At 36.4% G+C, this 21,966-nt stretch overlaps 3 protein-coding genes across 3 annotated transcripts in view; all 3 read left to right on the top strand.

The window, feature by feature from the left end:
* Window positions 1–3,131, top strand: part of LOC106117879 (bicaudal D-related protein 1) — a 50,006-nt gene extending 46,875 nt beyond the window's left edge. Inside the window, exons 7-9 of the mRNA XM_013312374.1 lie at window positions 1,594–1,746; window positions 1,897–2,001; window positions 2,104–3,131. Coding sequence (XP_013167828.1) covers window positions 1,594–1,746; window positions 1,897–2,001; window positions 2,104–2,229 — 384 coding nt within the window. The 3' untranslated portion in view covers window positions 2,230–3,131. The remainder of the gene's footprint in view (window positions 1–1,593; window positions 1,747–1,896; window positions 2,002–2,103) is intronic.
* A 2,008-nt stretch (window positions 3,132–5,139) lies between these two features.
* LOC106117723 (uncharacterized) lies at window positions 5,140–8,717 on the top strand. Its single transcript, XM_013312130.1, has 12 exons — window positions 5,140–5,295; window positions 5,728–5,853; window positions 6,126–6,320; window positions 6,410–6,549; window positions 6,643–6,817; window positions 6,931–7,110; window positions 7,237–7,387; window positions 7,498–7,669; window positions 7,780–7,921; window positions 8,001–8,128; window positions 8,242–8,376; window positions 8,523–8,717. Exons 1-12 carry the CDS (start codon window positions 5,230–5,232, stop codon window positions 8,557–8,559), a joined length of 1,647 nt encoding a protein of 548 aa, XP_013167584.1. The 5' UTR covers window positions 5,140–5,229; the 3' UTR covers window positions 8,560–8,717.
* Window positions 8,718–9,181: 464 nt separating this feature from the next.
* LOC106117825 (serine/threonine-protein phosphatase alpha-2 isoform) lies at window positions 9,182–21,966 on the top strand. The gene is made up of 7 exons (XM_013312280.1): window positions 9,182–9,418; window positions 9,570–9,701; window positions 10,993–11,209; window positions 12,991–13,079; window positions 20,791–20,987; window positions 21,458–21,744; window positions 21,942–21,966. The coding sequence occupies exons 1-7, from the start codon at window positions 9,358–9,360 to the stop codon at window positions 21,943–21,945; spliced, it is 987 nt and encodes a 328-aa protein (XP_013167734.1). The 5' UTR covers window positions 9,182–9,357; the 3' UTR covers window positions 21,946–21,966.

Here is a 21,966-nt window from a genome sequence, read left to right as displayed (position 1 = left end):
GTTTTATTGCTGGAATATTATATTCTTCCAGTTCACACTCACCTCAAATTACAAGTTCGCCTCTCACTTTCACATTGCGTCAAATAAAAAGCTTTTACAATATTTCAATAATTCGAAGACCTTGTACTAAAACGTACGACATTGTTTTGAGGTCACTTTTTACTATTTAAGTACCTATACAGATTCCAATTTTCAGATAGGAATAACCAACTCGAGGTTCAATAACCTAATAATATGTTTTACGCTGGTCTATCAAAATGTTAATTACACCCTTTGGTCGCCTGGCCTAGGCCTGGCTACGCAGCCAGCCTAGTGCGCGGTGGGCCTTAAAGTATGAAAGAATAGCATTGTCTTCTTTCACAATCCTCGTAACTTTGAAATTGATAAAGCTTGAACTTTGGTATACTTTTAAGAGTTATTTGTCACGCACTAGTGACATTTGTCAGCGAGTGCTGTGGAGGCTTTACTTGGCGAATGACGACGTCACTTCCTGAACACAATCCGGTACGATTGTCATTATACTTGGTATTTTGTATAGTTCCCTTGAAACAATGACGAATAAGTTCGATAGTTTTATTCCGTTGACTTTCACTTATTCAATATAAAGATACGTTTTTTTTTCTTAATCAGCTAATGTTTCTTGTAACAATTCCAAGTAAGCTCTGAACTGTATATTTGTAAATCCTTTATTTGTTAAGTTCTAAATTCTATGATATTCTATATCGTTATCGTTATATTTGCCGTGTAAGAAATGATATATTTGTTAAGAATAAATTAAATTAATTTGTATAAGATAAAATGTAATAAATTCCGTAAAAGTGGCAACAGCCTCGCCGCTCTCCGAATTGTGCTCTCAAGGTCAGGACATTATTAAGGCTTTATGTGCTATTTACGTGCCGTACATACAAACAAGAAAAAAAGACATCGCTAAAAGCATTCGAGGTTATTTCGCACATTTTGGTGCACAAAATCACGATTCTATTTTTTCATATAAAAAAGTAGTTAATTAATTTTATAAACTTTAATCACTTAACTACAATTTAAGGAAATCTTTCTCTGTACCGAATTAAATATTCAGCATCAATTCATTCGCAAAAAAGATTGACATGACAGCTTAGCGGGCGCCTTTTAGTTTAATTTCCTTCCATCTATCGATTACACAAAGAGTAACCAACACACTAAAATTATACTCATTAAACATAATAATCCTAAAAATTGCCTACAATAGCATTAGCCAACATTGAATTGTTTTATCACACAAACAATAGCAGGCCGTGAGGTTTGTCAGACAATGTCTCACTTCCGCGCTCTGAGCTCGCCTTAGCCCGCATTGTGTCGGGACAATCACCGCACCATGGGAGCCGGCGTATTGCGGCACAAGAAGTTCAATTTAGGGACTTTTTAATGTGGTTTTGTTGTTATGTCATATATATGATCCCATTGAGCACGTCGTCCGTTTCGGACCGACAACAGACCAACTCGTTGAAGCTGCTGCTATCTACAACTTAAACATGTTATTATTGTATTTCGACACTGAGCGTTTCGTAGGTGATGATAAACGTAAAACAGTATATATGCATTTTTTGTTATCAGCTGTCTGTGGCGGAGGTGGAGTTGCGCGCGGCGGCGGAGGAGCGCGACAAGCTGCTGAACGACGCCAACTACTCCAGCCTGCAGAACGACGAGGCGGTGGCGCGCGCACGACAGGAGCGCGACGATGCCATCGAGAGGAAGAAGGCCGCAGAGGTACAGGCACACAAACAACAACGCTAGCAACTAACCACGAGCTGACATTCATTGTGATTTATATGATACGCAGCAGCTATTGTACGGACAACAGATACAGACACAGACTCGTGTATATTTGGATTTGATATGCTTGGTATTTGATTGCAGGTGGCGCTTGCGAAGACGCGCGTGGAGCTGATGCAGGCCAACAGCCAGCTGTACGAGGCCGTGCGACAGAAGGTCGACCTCGGCCAGCAGCTCGAGCAGTGGCAGGTGCGTACTCAACTAAAACAACTACCAGTAATTTCCATTTTGCAATAAAATGTAGGAAGTTTCTAGACAACGTTCTGACGTAATTACGTGTCCTTTTTTCAGATGGACATGCAGGAGCTGATCGACGAGCAAATGAAGCACAAGCTGACGACGCAGGAGAAGCGGCGCAAGCTTCCGGAGCCGGCCCCCAAGCGCGCCTCCAGGCTGCTCGGATTTTTTCAGCGGTGATCTGCTGCGCACGACTCCTCGTGCGGCCGACCCGGCACGCCATACCCCGCACCGTCATCTACATTACATATCTACAGTTCGTTAAGAAGTACGACCCTGCGATATACCCCGCGGCGAGCTCGCTGTGCGCCGTGGCGGTGTGGGCGCGCGGTGCTGGCGGGGCAGAGGGCGGGGGCGGGGGCGGGGGCGCGGCGGCCATGTTGTGTCTCCTGTGCGGGCTGAGCGCGCGCGAGGCGGGGGGCGCGCTGGCCACACTCGCGCTGCTGCTCTCGAAGCCCTTCGACGTGTACACGTTGGCAGTGATACTTAGTGTCTTAATTAGAACCTTTTTAGTGATGTTGAATGTCATTTTAAACATTTTACTGCAGTTACTGTAGAGTATAAATTTTTTATTATACGCACTTTAATAAAATTAATCGCGGAAACTAGCTAAATTACTAAATGAAATTATTTACAAAAATGCAACTTTTTCTATTGAGGCGAATGATGCAACAGAAAACGTTAGTGAAACACCAGTACACTAGAGATAGCGTAGCTCATGGCACCTGCACTATCGTTGGCGATGTCTCGCACGACCCGTTACCCACTGACGCATCCATTACGCCGTCGATCTGAACAATACTAACATCCTCATACCCGAGCCGCAATGTACATAACAAAACTGACGTCACGTATTCCCTAAAATTAGAATCACATTTAAAAAATCTTTGGTGCACTAAAAAAAATAGTTTAAATTAAGTTAAATGTACCGTGAAAATTAATATTTTAAATAGCCATAATATTTACAGTCGTAGTTCGAAAATATTCAGCGATCTGCTACAATTTAACTAACAATAAAATAATTGAAACATTTACTAATAACTTTACAAATTCCCTAAAATTATATAAAAAACTAATCTAATTTGTTGTTATTTAACAAATACGTGTATTGTGCCTTAAAATATTTTAGACAGATTGAAAATAAAATGTTTTGATTATATTGAGGCGCGCAGACATAAATGTGCCGCGTCCGGCCTACAAACGTGCCTTGTTTTTGCAGATAAATTAATTGTATTTACATCAAATTATAATCTTTATATTGTCTATTGCAAACATGTACTTAGTAAACTTTATCACTATGTTGCTCAACTTATTTATTTATGTTACGATTCAATCAGGCCTAATAAAGATCAATTTTGCAGTGACATTAAAATGTCATATTTCATAGTTAAATGCTCACATTCCTTTTATTTTTGAGATTTCATTGAGATTACATGTATAAGATATATTTTGTGACTTTATTAACTTATAGTTTAAATATTTGCACGTATAAACGTTTTATTGCAGAAAAACCATGATGACGGAGAGAAGTTGCTCTATTTTTGCTTCAGCAAAAGTGTAAGTTTGCAATACTCCGTACATTGTGGCTGTTTTCTATTGTAATATATCGTTTTAGTAAGAATGCACAACTTATTAATTATTTCTCTTCATATTTTCAATTAACTAAGAAGAAACTCGATTACATTAAAAATATCTATTTCTTAGAAAAAAAAAACGAAACGATAACGATTCGACTTGATTTTTAACCACTTTATAACCTTACTTTTTAAATGTCTTTTTCGAATAAAAAAAATAACCAAGTATTATGTATTTTTTTTAAATCCGTTGAAAACGGAATGAAATATGAAAATGCAATCATTTTTTACAGTAGATAATAGATTAAAAATTATAATATAAGAAAATAAAATTTTATCTGTCTTTGTGTTGCTTCTTTTTCTTGGCAGAAATGTTTTATTTAATTTTAAAATGATGTACATTTTTTTATATTTCCGATATGTAAGTTTATAGTTTTAATTACACGAGTATTTTTATTTATTTTTAAGACTGAATTTATAATGGGATTGTAAAAAATATTTTATAAATATATTAATGTTTTTTACGTTTCGTCTATGAAAATGTAAAAACCGATAATATTGAAAATGTGTCATTTAATATTTGTATATTATGTATTTTACAATATCAACAGAATTGTTTTATATATTTATAAATGTATAATACAGCACAAATTTATTTTTAACAATATAATTTCAGTCAATGTTAACACTTTAATGCCAGGATTTGTTTTATTACAATGCAACAAAATTAAAAACAAAATACCAAAAGAGCCATTATTGCCTTTTTACCTCTAAGAAAACTAAACTAAAACATTACATATAAGCTTTTTGCAAAGCTGTATACCATTGTAATACAATTTGTCCTGGATTTTTTATTAATAAAACCACTTTTAAACTTTAACATAAGTAACATAGGCACTTCTGATAAGTACTTAAACTTTGTAACTTAATATAAGGTCATGACTAGCTGTACTTAAGTTTTGTGGAGATAATAAATAAATCAACAACTTTTAACGTTTTTTATTCAAAAATATTCAATAGAAATGACACGACAGATAATATCACTCCAGACAAGCGACGCGACTAAGCTACATATAACCACAAGTATAGTCACGAGACTTCTTCATAAGCAGAATATTGTTGCCAGTCCCTTCCAAACAATAATATAACCATAAACACTAGACACTCTCCCTATCCGCTAAAGAAGAGCCATAAACAAGAAACTGAAATGAACCGATCTGTACCTATAATTAAAAAAAAATATCCAATTGGACCCTGTTTGCACGGAAGACCCAGTTAATCTCGGAAATAAAAGTGAGGGTACAATAGTTGAAGTAGAAATGTATCAAGAGACGTACACTGAAACCTGGAACCATTTAAAAAGCGATCTACAAGAAAAAAAATGACAATCTCCGACATTTATTATACCAAGGTATCATGTTAATGTGCACGAGTTGTAAAGAGGTATTATGTTCTTAACAGTAAATAAGAAACACGAATCAATGAAAGAATATTTTCTAAATGTCATCTAATCTGTCCAAAAAGACGTTCACTTTACATAACATTTAATACAATATTTAGCTTATTGATTATTTTTATTAGAATAAATAATTAAAAGATTTCAACAATGCCGGAAGCTGTGGAGCAGAAGACAATAGACCCGGAAGCGGAGCTCAGCAATGTGCAGAAGACGGTTTGCAGGATATTTTATTTTATTTGATTTACTTATTTGGCTTGACATTCCTCTCTGGTGCATAGTGTTAGCAAGATACATAAAGAACAAGTTTATTTACTTAGGAATGCTAAATAAAATCTAACGAATATCAAATAACAAATGTATAAAAGACCAAATAACATAATTTAGAATTAGGGATAAAATTGATGAAATACGACGACATTATGTGGAAAACAGCAAGGGCTGCAATGGGCAGCAGACGTTGAAGATGTCAATTACATAAGCTATTCAGAATGTTGCAATCCATGCTTTGACTTCTGTAGGTCTGTTATTTTCGCATTCATAATTAAATACTTTACAATAACTGGTGATAGAGCCATGACGCCTGTAATCTAATAACATCGGGTACACAGACACTTTTCTTAAGGTTTTCTTGTGTGTGGTGGTCAGTTTGAGAAGCTGGCGCCGCTGTGCACTGTGGAGAAGCGAGCAGCAGGCGAACCTCAGCTGGCGCCGCAGGAAAAGCAGCTCGATATCCTCGCTAAGGAGCTGCGTGAGACGCTACTCTGCATCAATGTAAGTTATCGCAGTAACGATGTCACCTTCGTGTGACTTTTGCGCACCTGGAAACCTTTCCTATACAATACAAATATCTGCTGTTCCAGGAGTTCATGAAGAATGGCTAATATGTATGAGCATGATGTATTCAGTGAACTCTGAAACAAAACATAATCAGACTGTCCTTCGCATCGGCGAATATTTACTTTCCTTTAATCGCAATAATAATTTTGGAATCTGTGCGTCACCTGTCCTGTTCGAGTTGTCTCAACATCTTTTCTGTATATCAGCTTGCAAAGAAGGGGATGCATGCGTTGCGCGATGCTCAGACAAAGAGCGGGACGAGGCGCGGCATCGTTGAGTACGAAGCGCAGGAGACGCGGTTGCGCGAGGAGCGCGCCCAGCTCGCAGAGCTCGACTGCCTTAACTACCTCGCGCAGAAGCAGATCGTTGAGCTGCTCAAGAAAGTGCCCACAGAGTCAGAGGTGACCATATTATTCATAATTATGTTCCGTACACTATGGTAGAATGGACAAAATCACCTAATAATTGCCCGTATTTAATTTAATCTAAGGAACTGGCGATAATCGAGAACGCCAACAACCGTCTGCGTCGCATGGAAAACCGCCTGGATCTAGCCACCAAGCGCTTCTGCGTCGTCAACACTAACAACAAGACAGTGCGCGAGGAAATACATCGCCTGCTAGTTGAGAGGTTCGTTTAATAAATTTAAAATAATTAATAAATTCGAGAATTTTTTCAATTATGTTGTAAGGTAATTAATAATAATAATTTGTTATGATGTAGAAACGACTTCAACGTCCAATGGAACCGCACGATCGGCAAGTTGGTGCGCGGCAAGGAGTACCTGATGGACATCCTGGAGATCGCGAGCGCAGCCTTCGCCGACCGCGACGAGTGCTGCCGCAAGCTCGAGGCGCTCAAATGGAAGGGCCTCTTTCAGTTGAACAGAGATATATCGGTCAACTTAATTTTAACACTGCACTTTATATACTCTCATTTGGTTTCACCAAGAAACCCTGCTTCTAGCGGAGAAAAAGAGTTATGTAGCCTACGTTGCTATTTGTTTGACAGGAGATGCAAGCCTTCGAGGGCGAGCTGAACCACCTAGCTAAACTGGAGGAGTTCCTGCGCGTGAAGGGCTCTCGTCGCATCTGCGAGGCCGACGAAAAGGAGGAGATCAAGCGGCAAGAGGAGGTGCATCGGTGCGAGCAAGAGATCGCGCGCCACGACGCACTGCTGGAGGAGATCTTTGTTAGTGCATCATAGCTGTAACAGTACACTGATAGTAAAGGCCAGCTGATATGTTACTAACACTTGTTTTTACATGGCATTTGTTATTTCTTTTGTCCCTGATAATTATTGTTGAACTGTTTGTAGGAATATGCAGGCTCAGACCGTGTGTCCACTATAATAAACCACTTCAACACGGCGGAGATCCAGAACTTTTCAACGTTCGTGCTACTGTGCGAGGTCTTGCAGGAGTCCGTCATCATGCGCCGAGACCTCGAGGCCACCAGGCAGAGAATAAGTCAGAACCATATCTTTTCAAACATTACAAATGACTAATGAATCTAAACATAATAAAATTCAACGTCGTTAAACAAAGTTTTCACCTATGATATTTGTGCCATGGTACAGTGGACCAGCGGGATATTAACGAGGGCCGGCTGGAGCGCGAAGGGCGAAGGCTTACGGAGCTGCGCGCTTCGCTCGACGAGCAACGCCTGCGCACGCAGCGCCTGCTCGAACTTAACAACAACGCCGAGGCCGTCATCCTCAAGGTCCTCAAGGGCATCGACGACTTGGTCAGGTAAGTGTGTCACTGCGATATGAAACTTTAGTGTTGTTACATCTCTACTATTAATTATTTTAATGTTCTTACTCGTTTATCATCGGATGTTGTCCTTACTTGTGTCACAGACTGGCCAGATGCGACTGCACCCCGCTGTTGAGCCTGCTGGGCAACCACAAGGAGGTGACCAAGTGGAACGTGTCCAAGTTCCTCAAGATCCTTGAGGCGGAAGTAAAGAGTCTCATTGAAGTGGCGTATGGCGCCGTAAAGGTATATGAAATCATAACTGAAAACTTTAAGCAAATCTTGACACAATGTTATTCTATTTGTGCCCATTGTATCTCTTCAGCCTCCAGCGCCCACTCCCAAGGGTCGCAAGGCGCCGCCGGCAGCTGCGAAGCTTGTGGCCGACCCGTACGTGGAGCAGCTGAGGCCCAACAGGATCGAACAGCTTGTACCATATCAGCCGTGCGCTTAGTAAGTTTTTCACTATCTCTGGCCGGTGGGACATCATCGAAACTATTGCTAAACTACAAATAAAGAAAATCAAAACAGTGTAACTCGAATTCTAATATATTTTGAATTTCCAGTTGCGTTGAGGACTACATCATGAACCTTGTATTTGAGACCCCTGCCGTGCCGGCTGACGATGAATACGTGCAGGGCATTTTCCACCTCGAGGACATCAACACTAAATTTGGCATATACACACTGACTATACCAACGTAAGAAATATAACATTATATATTGTTCAAATTTAGTGTTATACCGATGTTTATATACCCGTTATATATATCGTTATTAAGTTATTATTTGTGGCTGGCTTGTTAATATTTGTAGCTGTTTCATAATATTTTCATTTAATTTTCAGAAAGCGACACCCATACCGTGGTACCAAGAAAGATTAGAAAATTGGGAATAGTTTTCATTTTTCGAATGTTTTTCAAAATATTCAAAAGCTGCAAGATTTGAACATAAATTTCTAAATGAATACTTGAAAAAACAAAATCAAATATCAAAATCATGTGAATTAATTAATTTAACAAGGCATAGAATTGGTAAACTATGCAATGAAGTCTTAATTTTAGATAGGTTAGCTTACTTAGTTTTTAATAATATCTAATTTTAGAGTTTTACTAATAATATTTGCATTATATTGAAATTGATTGCATTAATAAAATTATACTTACATTTTTCTACATTTATTTAGGATATTTTTTCGTATTTTATTTTGACTTTTTTTTTGTATGGTAAGAAACTATTTAAATTTTATAGAGTGGCAACACTTTTATCATGTAAATGTTGCTACTGTGTAAAGTTTCCCGATGTTTAAGCATTTTCTAGAGAAAATAATCTTGTAAATATTAAGGTTGACGAACATTTTAATCAGTACAGAGGAATTTGGAAATTAATTGAACTTATTCAGCTCTTTTGACAGTTAAATGTAAAGACTTTCCAATTTTCCCAAAGTTAGAATCACCACAAATGTTTAAGTATGAGAAGTGGGGAATTTCGTTCTATAGATGAGAACACTGATGATGTGTTTGTTTGTGTGAGTAATGTCTCCGCCTCCGCTCCGCCATTGGATTTCGTTTTAGCCGAGAATCGAAAAAGGTTGTACCTTTTAAAATCGGCAAAAATCTTGACAATCTCTTTCTCTTCGCTCATTTTCTTCAGTCATATTCCGTGCACAAACATTATATCCGATGGCAGACAGAGACACAGATGAGTTAAACATTGATAACGTAATTAAAAAATTATTAAAAGGTAATATAAATTCTGTTGTTAGTAGTTTAAAATATCAGTGTTTTTTTTGTTGTTTTTTAAAAGTGTTTGGAAAACGTAATCGAAGATAACGAAATTAATAGTGAAACAGTGTTATTGAAGTGCAGTTTTGTTTATATTTGGTTGTTTTCAGTCCGGGGCGAGAAGCCTGGTATGAATGTACAGCTAACGGAAATTGAAATAAAAGGTCTCTGCCTTAAATCGCGGGAAATATTCTTGTCACAACCCATCCTACTTGAATTAGAAGCTCCGTTGAAAATATGCGGTAAGTTCACTGTACAATACACAAAACACTATGGATTTAACTTTCGAAGTGTCTTGCTTTATACTTTCGAAATTGTATTGCATTACATACACACTTCTTACATATCTTCATTTTAAGCAAAAACTGATAATTCCTAGACAAAAGTTTTCGATTGGTATAATATCTTTGCCATATAATCGATCGAATATCTTAAAATTCATTTAATTTCATTAATATGAAACTATCTATTTTCGAAGATAAATTATGAAATATAACATTTTTACATATCAAATATTACTTGTGTTGTGTACTGTCATAGTACTATTTGGTATTTTATCATATTCTAATTGTAAAGGTATTTATAATATGTATGTAAATTGAAAATTTCCTACAATCAGCTATCTACTTCTTTGATTAAAATTTGACATTAAAACATGTAAAGTTCAATATTCCTTTGTTGTATAATACATATTGTAATAAATATAACATATTGATAGGTTATGTTTTTTTTAATTATAGTGTTTTTTCATCCTTTTTAACTTTCTCAAGATGAGTTTAAGTTTTTTAGAAATGTTGGAATTTTGTTGAAATCGTGGCAACATAAAGTAAAATTACAAAATTTTAATGTAAAAAAAGCTTTCTTGATATTTTATTTCATTAAGCTTAATCAGTGAAATTTATTCTTTTATTTACAAATTAAACTCTCCAGGGCATTACATTCTCCTGGTTAAATTCATAAAACCCTGTTTAATTTACTAATTAAATTGGTCTACACTGTACACAAACAGGAAAATGTTTCATTTGGTATTAATAATTAAATTAATTACAGTAGGTTAAACAAAGTATTGTGTTTTTTTTTTGTTAATTTAATAAATATTACTTAGATCATTTACTTTTTTACAACAAAGTTTTTTGTTTGAAAACTCACAAAACAAATACATTTCATCACTAAAATCTATATATATAAAAGAAAGTGGCGTTAGTTACACTATTTATAACTCATGAATGGCTTTACTGATATGGCTGAAAATTGATGAGGAGGTAGCTTAGAGCCAGGAGACGGACATAGGATACTATTTATTCATATAATTTTTTTTCGAATTTATGCCTTGAAGAGCTTAGATGTGATGTAGATGGATGGATAGGTGTTTGAAGATATCTCTAGAATGGCTTAATGGATCTCAATTAAATTTGGCATATGTATAGAACATAGTCTGAAAGAACACATATTCTACACTATTTAAGTTTTTTTTATATATACACGCGGAAGGAGTCGCGGGAGACAGCTAGTAATGTCATAAATTGTTTTCAGGTGACATTCATGGTCAGTACTATGACCTGTTAAGGTTGTTTGAGTATGGAGGATTCCCTCCGGAGTCTAATTACCTGTTCCTTGGAGATTATGTGGATCGTGGCAAACAGTCCCTGGAGACGATATGCCTGCTCCTCGCATACAAGATCAAGTATCCAGAGAACTTCTTTCTACTAAGAGGTAACCATGAGTGTGCCAGCATCAATAGGATTTATGGGTGAGTTAGATTTATGAGTTTTTTTTTAATTCTGGTAGTTAAAAGTTTTTAAGCAATCATTTCCTACCCTCATAATTTTTTTATTGAATAAAGTTTAAGTATGTTTGTTATTGTTATTCTAATATTGCTTTATTTTTAGTGTAGTCACTTCCACATATTTATATGTCAGAGGTTAGAGTATGTAATATTGTTTACATTGATATATAACATAATTATTATGTAAATGATTCTATATTATTTGCTTATAACTCTTATGTTCTTAATTAACAACTTTTGGTTAATTTGACATAAGATATATAAAGAAAACAGTTAAAGCATATTTGAATATGTTTATCCACATCACATATTTATAATCATTTGCAATATCCGATCCAATATCAAAGATAAGGCAAACAACGCTCCAACTGTGTTAAAACACGAACACGCGTCATGGGAAGTTAACACGAGTTATGCATCGTCACTTCTACAGCCCTTCATCAAATACATGAACACAGAAATACAATTCAGCTAACCGTGACATTGATAATAAATTTACTTACATATTTTACTCAAAGTAATACAAAGTAATATTTGAATGATGAAAATAAATGTTTTTGATTCTATATACTATGTATAAATAGACTCCGCACTATGAATAAATTAAACTCATTTTACACATGTGTATTGTGAATAAAAAAGTCAGACAGACAGACGGACAACAAAGTGATTCTATAAGGGTTCCTTTTTTTCCTTTCGAGGTATAGATGCCTAAATGTGTATGTATCACTATAAAATGTATTATAGATGTTTCATCTTATTTCGTGACGTAATTATCTTGTATATACTGTCGTTAAAGATATAGATAATATTATAAACTTATCATATATGTAGATTAGTATAAAAACATAATACCCTGCGGCAACCCCATATGGAATTTGTAAACAAGTTGACTCATTACAATGAGTCATTGCGTCATTAGCAAAAAAATACAACGCAATGTTATTGTGTTACGTTTTTATAACATTTTATGTTACCTTTACTATTGCCTTATAGCGCACTAGCTGTCTCCCGCGACTCTATCTGCGAGGGATTAAAAAACTTAATAAGTAGCCTATGTGTTCTTCCAGACTCTGTTCTAAATGTACACGTAATTTCATAGAAAACCCTTTAGTTGTTTTAGAGATACCTTCAAACACATCCATTCATCTATATAAACTTTCGCATTTATAATATTAGTAAGATAAACATTAGGTATAGATTTTAGTTGCAAGGTGTAAATGTTTATCTGTATGGATGTTGGTATATCCACATTGTTAGCACATGACATCATTGTTGGTTGTAGATAAGTATGTTATATCGTAGTATCAAATGTTTCCGAATTGTTATTAGCTATATTTAATAGTTACTATTTACAATTCTTGTAATTAGAAAAAGAATGATTAAATTACTTACTAAGGTTGAACTATAACTGATATAAATTCTTTCCAAAAAAATAATTCCAAACACGAGTAGAGATATTAGTGCGCTGCCCGGTGCACCCTCTCGCGTGTCGGCGTAGAGCAACGCCCGCGCTGATGGATTATCAATATAGAGTGACGCCTGCTATCTACAATGTTAGAACGACGTCCTCCACTAAACATGGAAAAATACATTTTACAAACAAACCTTTTGATATCAAATTAACTGTTAAAGAATGTCTCGTCTCATATATAAATAACAATTTTAATATAATTGAGATCACATTTCATTTGAGTTGATTATTAGATGGTTTTCGCTGAGTGTTGTCCCTCCCCTGTCCTCAGGTTCTACGATGAATGCAAAAGAAGGTACAACATCAAGCTATGGAAGACTTTCACAGACTGCTTCAACTGCCTACCTGTCGCCGCGATAGGTGAGTACACACACATGTGCCAAAAAGTTAAAATTGTTAGAGAAGGCTTCATTTAATTAACGGTAAACATGTTTTCATACGAGCATTTCCTGGTATTGCAACTTTCTAAATAAGTCTGAGAAGGGATTATCGTGTTTCCGTACATAGCTCAGTCGCTTTCCACCTGAGTCACCGACCTACCCGCGACGTCTCTGCCTGCCCCCCTGCGGCGCGGTCGAAACTCCCTCGTCACATCGGTACTAGGAATTTTTAATCAACGAAGCGCATCGCTCGGAAATCGTTTGCGAAATAATTTTTGAATGAGTCATATCAAAAGTGGCAATTTTTCCTGATTTGTCAGTGTCGTAAAATTTAAAAATGCCGATACAAAGGGTAAACGTGTGCCTTGCCTCTAATTAGGCCTTCAAAGACCCGGGCCAATTGGAGCGAGCCCTTCGCTTGTCCTTGGCGAAGCTCGGAGCCGGCATTTAGCAAAGTCGACGTTAATCGTCCCATAACACGGTGTGCCAAAACAAACCTTATTAACTAAATGATTGAGTTAAATTTGCAACACTGCATTATTAATGTTTTCAGCCGTCAAAAGCACCTGTACATAAGTTCTCTTGCGCCAAGCCTCGTACTAAATGAGTAGTTTCAAGTATTATACTTTGGCGTAGTGGTATAATTTACATAAAAACTTTAGTATCTACATTTTTGTCTTAAAATTTGTCTTAGCTATATCTATGATATGTATGTAATCAACTGCGCTTAATACATTTACCTGACTACTTGTGTACAGACATAATAACAATCTTGAACATCTCTAGCAATGGAAACCACGGAGCGTGTACACTTTCGATTTGTCGTCCGTCTAAGAAGCGGGTAAGCGACAGTTGTCGCGCATACTAACTACCTACTACTAACGAATACTACGACTACGCCTCGGCTATTGTAAATGAATTGTCTTTCTTGATTTTCATACTTGTAGCGATTATATGTATAATTACATAGCTGTCGCCCGCGGTATTAAAAAAAATTAGAAGCCTATATGTTCGTCATCAAAAGTCCATCCTAACATTCGCGTTTATAATATTAGTTAGTAAAATATCATAAATTATAAAATAATAACAAACCAAAAAAAAAACTATTCGAAGTACGTTTACGACTAATACGAAATCTAAAACAATGAACGATCTTAAAATAAATAATTGTGCAAATGATTAATGCCACAAAGAAGGTTGTTATTGTAATTTACGAGGCGCATCATCTCCCGCGACGCTATCTGACGCGTGCAGTAGGAAGTAAATCGTCACCGGCAGGCGGCAGGCGCCTAGTGGCAACCTCGCTCCGTTTGCTCTGCCTCCGCTCTGATGGCGCGTGCTAAGAATTATTTGCACTAGGATTTGCGACACATGTATTGTTTTATTACTGAACAAATAATGTATATGGGCGATGCTACCGGAACTTATAGCATATTTTTAATTATTTCCTGTATCCTCTTCAAACGTTCTTTATAAAAGTTTGTAATTCCCGTAAGTTAAAAGTTTGCCATCGTCACAATATTTTATCCTCTACCTTTCTCTTTCATTTTGGTCTCGTTTGTGAAACGCAATTATAACTGTTTTTATAAATTTTTTATAAGTGATTCACACAACCAAGGTAGATGTGTGTCATATTTCCTTGTACAATATGCGATTGGGAATTTACCAATAACATGAAATATTGCAACATGATAAAAATGTCTTGATATTTTTACTTCTAATACATATTGTCTCAAATCATTTTTGTGATATATAAATGCCAAGAGAATATGAAAAAATATATTTCTTTTTATTCCAAGCAAACAATTATTGTCCTCATTAAATATAAAATATATGTTATAGAACAAAACGTGAAGCCAACTTCTCTCGTCTCAAAGAAACTTCGCCGAATTACAAAATAATTTTACTTGTTTTCTGTTATTCACTAATTGGCTCTTTGTTGTTTCATGTTTCCTGTCTGCTTTTACCTTTTTTACATTCTTTATTGTACCAGTTACATTTCTACAATGTTATTATATATTTTCCTACATGTAATTAGAATAATGTGTAAATGTTGATGTGAATGATTTATTTACAAATGTATAAGAGTTGTTTGTTCTTGAATCAAACAGATAAATGTTGTGAGATTAGATTGTGGTGACGCTTCAATGGCAGTGTCACTGACACAAACATTACGATAATATAGCATTTTTATGTACATTATGTTTTACTTTTCTCACTATAATTACCTTTCAGATGATATTAATATGCATCTTCAATGAAACCCCATTAATAATTAATACGTGTTTATTTAACCTACTTACTGTAGGTAGTATTCGTATACCAAAATCTCTGTATAAAACATATCGTTATCCCTTATTTTCATCTTTGACAAGACAGAGATAACAATAAGTTTTAAATGGGGATTTTGGTCTCAGAAAGTCACGGTTAACGATTCTAAAAATTTAACAATCGACAATCATACCATTATCAATTGAACAGAGCCGTGTTCAGATAGAGGAGATAAAGGCCAAGCGTACCGTTACAATTAAAAATTGCCGTTTTATTTACCTATCAAAAGTTAAATAAGTCTTTCTGTTTTAGAATTGCTAACTTATGACTGTAGACTTAATGCTCTGCTAGAGTAGTGTCGGCGTTTGGTTTTGGCGAAACGCCAAGCGCTTAACAGAACTTGTATGGCAGGTGTAATTTCCTTAGGCCGGCGTTTACGAAGCCGATTCGTTTATCGCGCGGTATGTGCATATCATGAGAATAGATTAGATACCGTCGGCTAAACATGCGAATATATAAACTGTGAGTGTAGAAATTATCAATGTTTAGGTGGCTTACTAGTTGCCCGTTTCTTTGACTGTCCCTATACCTTTTCAATTCCCCCCCTTTAGTCTTTTTAATACGTTATCTGTTATATTTCGTCATTTTCTTCTTAGTATTCTTTCAATAACCAAAGTCTTAATGTTTTTCACGGCACATTATCGTTGTACGTGAATGTAAATTAAACCAATATAAAGGTATTAAAATAATAGCGTGGTATATAAAGTGGCGTGAGTATGATCCATTAGTGCAGAATTGGTGCCTACACCCAAGTCTACCTTGTCAGTCATTCAGTCAGTCTGACGATATATGATACCTCGCATCGCACCGCCACAACATTGCCCACAACACGTAGAAAATTTTAATATGACATTAATCCCGTAGCATCTTCAACTCGTTGAATGACATTTAACTTGCCTGTCATGTTAAATTTTATATCAAAAATATTCATATTGTCATAACGGCAAAAAATAATGTCCGCAACAAAATGACGTTTTCGCCGTGTAATGTGGTCGTGTTCAAATTAATTAGCAGTATCAAACCCCTCCCGCTATGTCCCTGACTCACTTTTATACCCTGTTATAATTCAATGACCTTTGCGCGAAAAAAACTTGGAGGTCGCGATAAAAGTGTTTTGTGTGTTACCGAACTCCCCGTCGAGGTCGAGCAAATGAGGGGAATTACACAGGATTAGGATGTGTTACTTCCTCGTATCTCATGTTAGTGCATTGCCGTTTCCCTAGACAAAATTATTGTCTTTTGTCTATTAGTTAGAATTGTTAAATGAAAATACACATGAATATTTAAATTGACCTTTCGTTTCATCAAAAGGAAAACAGCTCGGCGCTTTTGAAATGCAATGTTACCGTCTGGTACTACGAACTTAAGATTGCATAATGTTACATGAGTTAACATAGTCCAGTCAATATTAAAAAAATGGTGGAACTGTTTTGGTATAAATGCGATGAAGATAATATACCTACGGAAATAACAACGCCGTGTTATTCGGTATTCCTGATTAAGCTGCAAATAAATTGTTGGAAAAATTTCACAACTAATCTTGTATATGGAGGATTTATTGATGTAAGCCGAGCAGAGCCCTCTGTCGAAGTAAATCACGTATAAACTAACACACGACCTCGATAAAACTTACTTAATTAACTTGAAAAGCTATTTCACGTGATAGCACTTTCTTATAAAAATATTAATAGTTGTAGACGTTTCAAGTATCAATATAATTATATTCAACAATTGACCAGTTTTACGTATTGTCTTAGACCGCCATCAAATCCAGGTCTTCCTGCCATCTGTTTAACTAATCTGACATCACCATGATATTTATAGTAAATGCTTTGTAAACAAATAACATGACATTATCACGATTATTCAAAAGTAAATTAAAAAAACAAAACATTACCTGTTAAATTAAAACTAAACACGCAATTCATAATGAAACGGTTTTTGTTGTCGAATAGACCGAATGATGGATTGTTTATAAACTGAACCTAGCGTTTATAAAACAAACCTTTGATTGCAACTTCCCATTATAACTAGACAATGTTTACGTTCTCACTAGAAACATAAAGTCGACAGGTAATACACCGGACTTTGTGAACATACTAAATAAACTGATTGAATTATCATATGTCAGGGGTGGCGAACCTATGTACGCGACACAATATTAATAAGAGTTCAGGCAGACTGGGATGTTCGCAAATAAAAGTCACCTTTACATGATTGAAACAAGGTTTCATTTTACTTTTCACATCGTTTTTACTCTTGCCTGATTAGAATGAAACCTTGATGCAATGGAATAAAGTTTAATTTTATTTGCTACAAAATATATGCTCCGCTAGCCCCTAGTGGCAGGCGTCGGAATGCGCAGTGTAAACCCCATCTGGTACAAATTATCCAATTTATTTATGTTCTTTACTCCGCAATCGGTTGTGGCCAGCCGGCATACCGGACTTTAGTTATTTCTGGATACCATTCACCAAAAAATCTCTAATTTAGTAATATACTAAAATTAGGCTAATGTCTACGTTAGGGTTGTCTTTATGGATATACCTGCGTAACGCAACACGATCAAATTTACAAGTTTTCATCTTGATGCAGCAACTTTTACAATAAATACGTTCATTTGATGTAGAGATTTTATTTTTTTCGTATGGACACACATTTCGGTTATTATGTAAGTTATTGCTCACAACCGGTCCATGTTATGTGATTTGTGTGTGACATAATCCTGTTTACATCATGCATTTTTATTGATGCATCATCTACCTCGTAACAGCTGACATCTCTAGTCGCCATACTTGATGTTGTAAAACACGTCTAAACAATGCTAAACAGACTCTCTTGTCAATTCAAATATCTAGTGCGTTATCTTGACGGAAGAGATGTCACATCAAGTATAACGTGTCTTTTAGAAGAAATAAATATAAATTTTGAAAAAATATTTTTTTCTCGTATATATTTAGGAAGTATGTTGCCATCAAACGTTCTCTTTCATGTATCACTGATTAGTATTGTGTTCTACACGAGCGTTCTCAGGCAATACACATCTAGTACCGGACCTCACTTAAATGATAAAAATCAATCAATAAGAGCTTTATTCAAAGTAACTTTTATATCCAGATTGAAAACATAACTATTTTGCATATATTAAAAAACTGACATTTAAAAAAAATAGTACATAAGTTAACTTTTATGTCGATCGCTGTTATAAGAAAATTATCTTCACGCGTCACGAACATGGATTTTTATAAATATCCCGGTTAAAAAGTGTCAGTATAATTGAAAGTGGACGCGTTGTCTGGTGAGTTTTAATTAACTATGTTTACACTGTTATTACACAAGAGAGCAGCTGTAACGTTGCAACAGCAAGCAGTCTCCGCTTATTTAACATCTTCCATGCCACTACGATTTTATGATGTCTTGTCTGCCCGCATAAAATTTTTTCGCTAACGAATCAACAGCAGCACTGAATGTATTTACTATTACGTAAAGTTCTTATTCATTTAAGATCTTGCCAACATACCGGTTTTCGTCCTAACTAAACATTCCAAGTCATTAAGACCTGCAACATTGCGCGCGTCCGGTACACAATGAGACGAGAGCGAGGAAAGCCGGCAGCTATTATTAGTTGGCACAACATCCGTCAGTAGATTGAGTTCGCACCGCATTATTCCACAATGCTCGTTCCTTCAAATTGCATCCTTTTTACCTTTGTTTTGCGAAACAGGGTCAAATATCTTTGCTGGACTTGGCATCTACAGCCATATTGTATTTATCTTGTTTACAAATACTTATTTATCATTGTCAGAAATAATCATAAATACAATATAATTATAAAATGGTGTAAGTAATGGAATTTCCCGACGTCGCTGCCGACTGGCTTCAAGCGGAAGCATCCGTTTGCCTTATCTCAAGATAATAATAAATATAAATGAACTATTATTAATCATAGCTATATTATAATTAGTAAGTTGTTATGTTAAAGTTTGTTTTATTGTGATCTAGAGGTATTGAAAAGGTATTAGATGTGACCGAAAAGCATTGAAGAAGTTATCTATTATTCTGTTCGATAACATGTACAAGTGCGTTATTTCACGTGTTCAGAGCAACATTACCTCCTAGCCACGTGCTGTATCATATCAACACCAGGTCCGGCCCGAGGGCTGCGATCGCGGCCGCCACTTCGTTTGTTTACGGCTGTGCGCGAGCTTTGACGTCATACCTCTGCGTCTTGCTATAAATATAATACATTATAATATTGCGCTCAGCTTTTATACAACCCAATTTGATTTACTTCAAATATATTGTGCTATGTAATACTTTAAGCTGATATAACTATGCCTGATTAAGGATTATCTTTGTTCGCGGGTCGTTGCCTTGATTTGTACGTAATTACAAATAAAGTAACACTGAATTAAATTATTCTACAAATACCGAATAACATTTATTAGATCATACCAGGCAAGTTACGTTGTACTGTTTGCTTACAAACTAGATATTTTTCAAGTAAAAAAGTCCATAAAGATGTATCTTTCTGACGTAAAGAAAATTGTGGTAATATTAGGTCTTACTGTTTGCTACGTTATCACAGAGCATGGCAACAAGGCACTATTATTGTAAAATGTATTTTCATCCACAACTCTGCTGAAGCAACGCAACTTGAAAATAATTTGTAACTTTCCAGCGTACTTTTAGTTTGATTGAAAAAGTTTTCCACTGCTATTTTCAGCTTCACAGAAAACGGCTTGTCGTTATTTTAAGGTGGGAAATATATTTCCCCGTAAAATGATGACGTGAAAAGATTACGACAATAATAAAAGCGGGCTTTTGTTAGACAATTGAATCAACACTTTTCTTTACTGATTAAATTGATGCGCAGTGTAGTTATTGTGAAGAACAAGAGCTTGTCTTTTGTTGAAGCTTACTCATCATAGACGACATACATACACAGAACAATGCAAAACCTTAGGTCTCTTATCGTTCGTCTCTGAAACCAAAATCGCTGTTTAAAACATAACGTTATCTCTGTTTTGTCAAAGATATTGACACGGATAACGAAATTTTTTATAAAGAACTAAATGCTATCAATTTGTTCAATGTGTAATAAAATTATTTACTTAAATAAACAAGTTTTGTAATTGAGACCGCAATGTGTCTGGTGCGATTGCAACGCAGCGGCGACGACGCGGCGCCTCGACGTTACCAATGATAACCTCTGCTCTCGCGGATACCGTTCACGTGTCTCATGTCTCTCACCATACTATCCCACAATGTGTCCCACTATGACACACATTATTGTCACCAAATGAAACGATATTATCCTTCCAACATGAATGTGATATATGTGACCCGTGGTGTTGCAGTCGACGAGAAGATCTTCTGCTGCCACGGCGGTCTGTCGCCGGACCTGCAGGCGATGGAGCAGATCCGGCGCATCATGCGGCCCACCGACGTGCCGGACCAGGGCCTGCTGTGCGACCTGCTGTGGTCAGACCCCGACAAGGACGTGGCCGGCTGGGGGGAGAACGACCGCGGCGTCAGCTTCACCTTCGGCACTGAGGTACACGCTCACACTATTTTTCTTATCAAATGTCTTAAACACTGCCGTCATTAGCATGCTACTTGAGCTGCGTAATAATGTTATGTAAAACTAACATATTTGTTTATCGCAGCAATTAACCTACAGGTCGCCTGTCTGTCTGTGTCTCGATCACTCGTATACACGTGTTCGCCTGACCGGAGAACATTGAGCACAAATTATTATAAACATGTGCAATTTGCGTGTTAAGTAATTGAATCATTTGAAGTTTAACATGTAATGTTGTTGATGAAGAAATAACGTGCATCTATATAATATAAGTTCCCTGAAGTATCATCAAATGCATAGAATTGTTTTTTTATTTTTGCAAGCAGTACATTACATACCTTTATATAGAAACTATGTTAGTTGTAGTAGTTATGTGACAGTTTGCAGTGTCGTTATATTGATAAAAGATTGAGATAAGAAGGGTGGCGATGTATGGCACGCAGGTGGTGGGCAAGTTCCTGTCGAAGCACGAGTTCGACCTGATCTGCCGCGCGCACCAGGTGGTGGAGGACGGGTACGAGTTCTTCGCGAAGCGGCAGCTGGTGACGCTCTTCTCCGCCCCCAACTACTGCGGCGAGTTCGACAACGCCGGCGCCCTCATGTCCGTCGACGAGACCCTCATGTGCTCCTTCCAGATCCTCAAGCCCGCGGACAAGCGCAAGCTCTACTCCGGCCTCAACATGGGCCGCCCCAACACCCCGCCGCGCGCACAGCCCAAGAACAAGAAGAAGTGAGTACCGTCTGCCTCTCTCACACCTTTATAACTTTTCTATTCATTTGTTCCAACTTCTGTGAATTTTTTAATTGCCATTATTATATTTATTTGAATACAACAGGCGATCTAAAATTATTTTAATATTGCTACAAAAATAGCAAACGCTTACATGTGAAATGTGTACTAATGTGTGCCCCCCCCTCCTCCCACAGCTAGTGCCGCCGCCCCGCCCCGCCC

This window comes from Papilio xuthus, unplaced genomic scaffold, assembly GCF_000836235.2.
Source record: "Papilio xuthus unplaced genomic scaffold, Pxut_1.1 DF827679.1, whole genome shotgun sequence".
NCBI lineage: Eukaryota > Metazoa > Arthropoda > Insecta > Lepidoptera > Papilionidae > Papilio > Papilio xuthus.
This window is presented reverse-complemented; position numbering and strand designations above follow the sequence as displayed.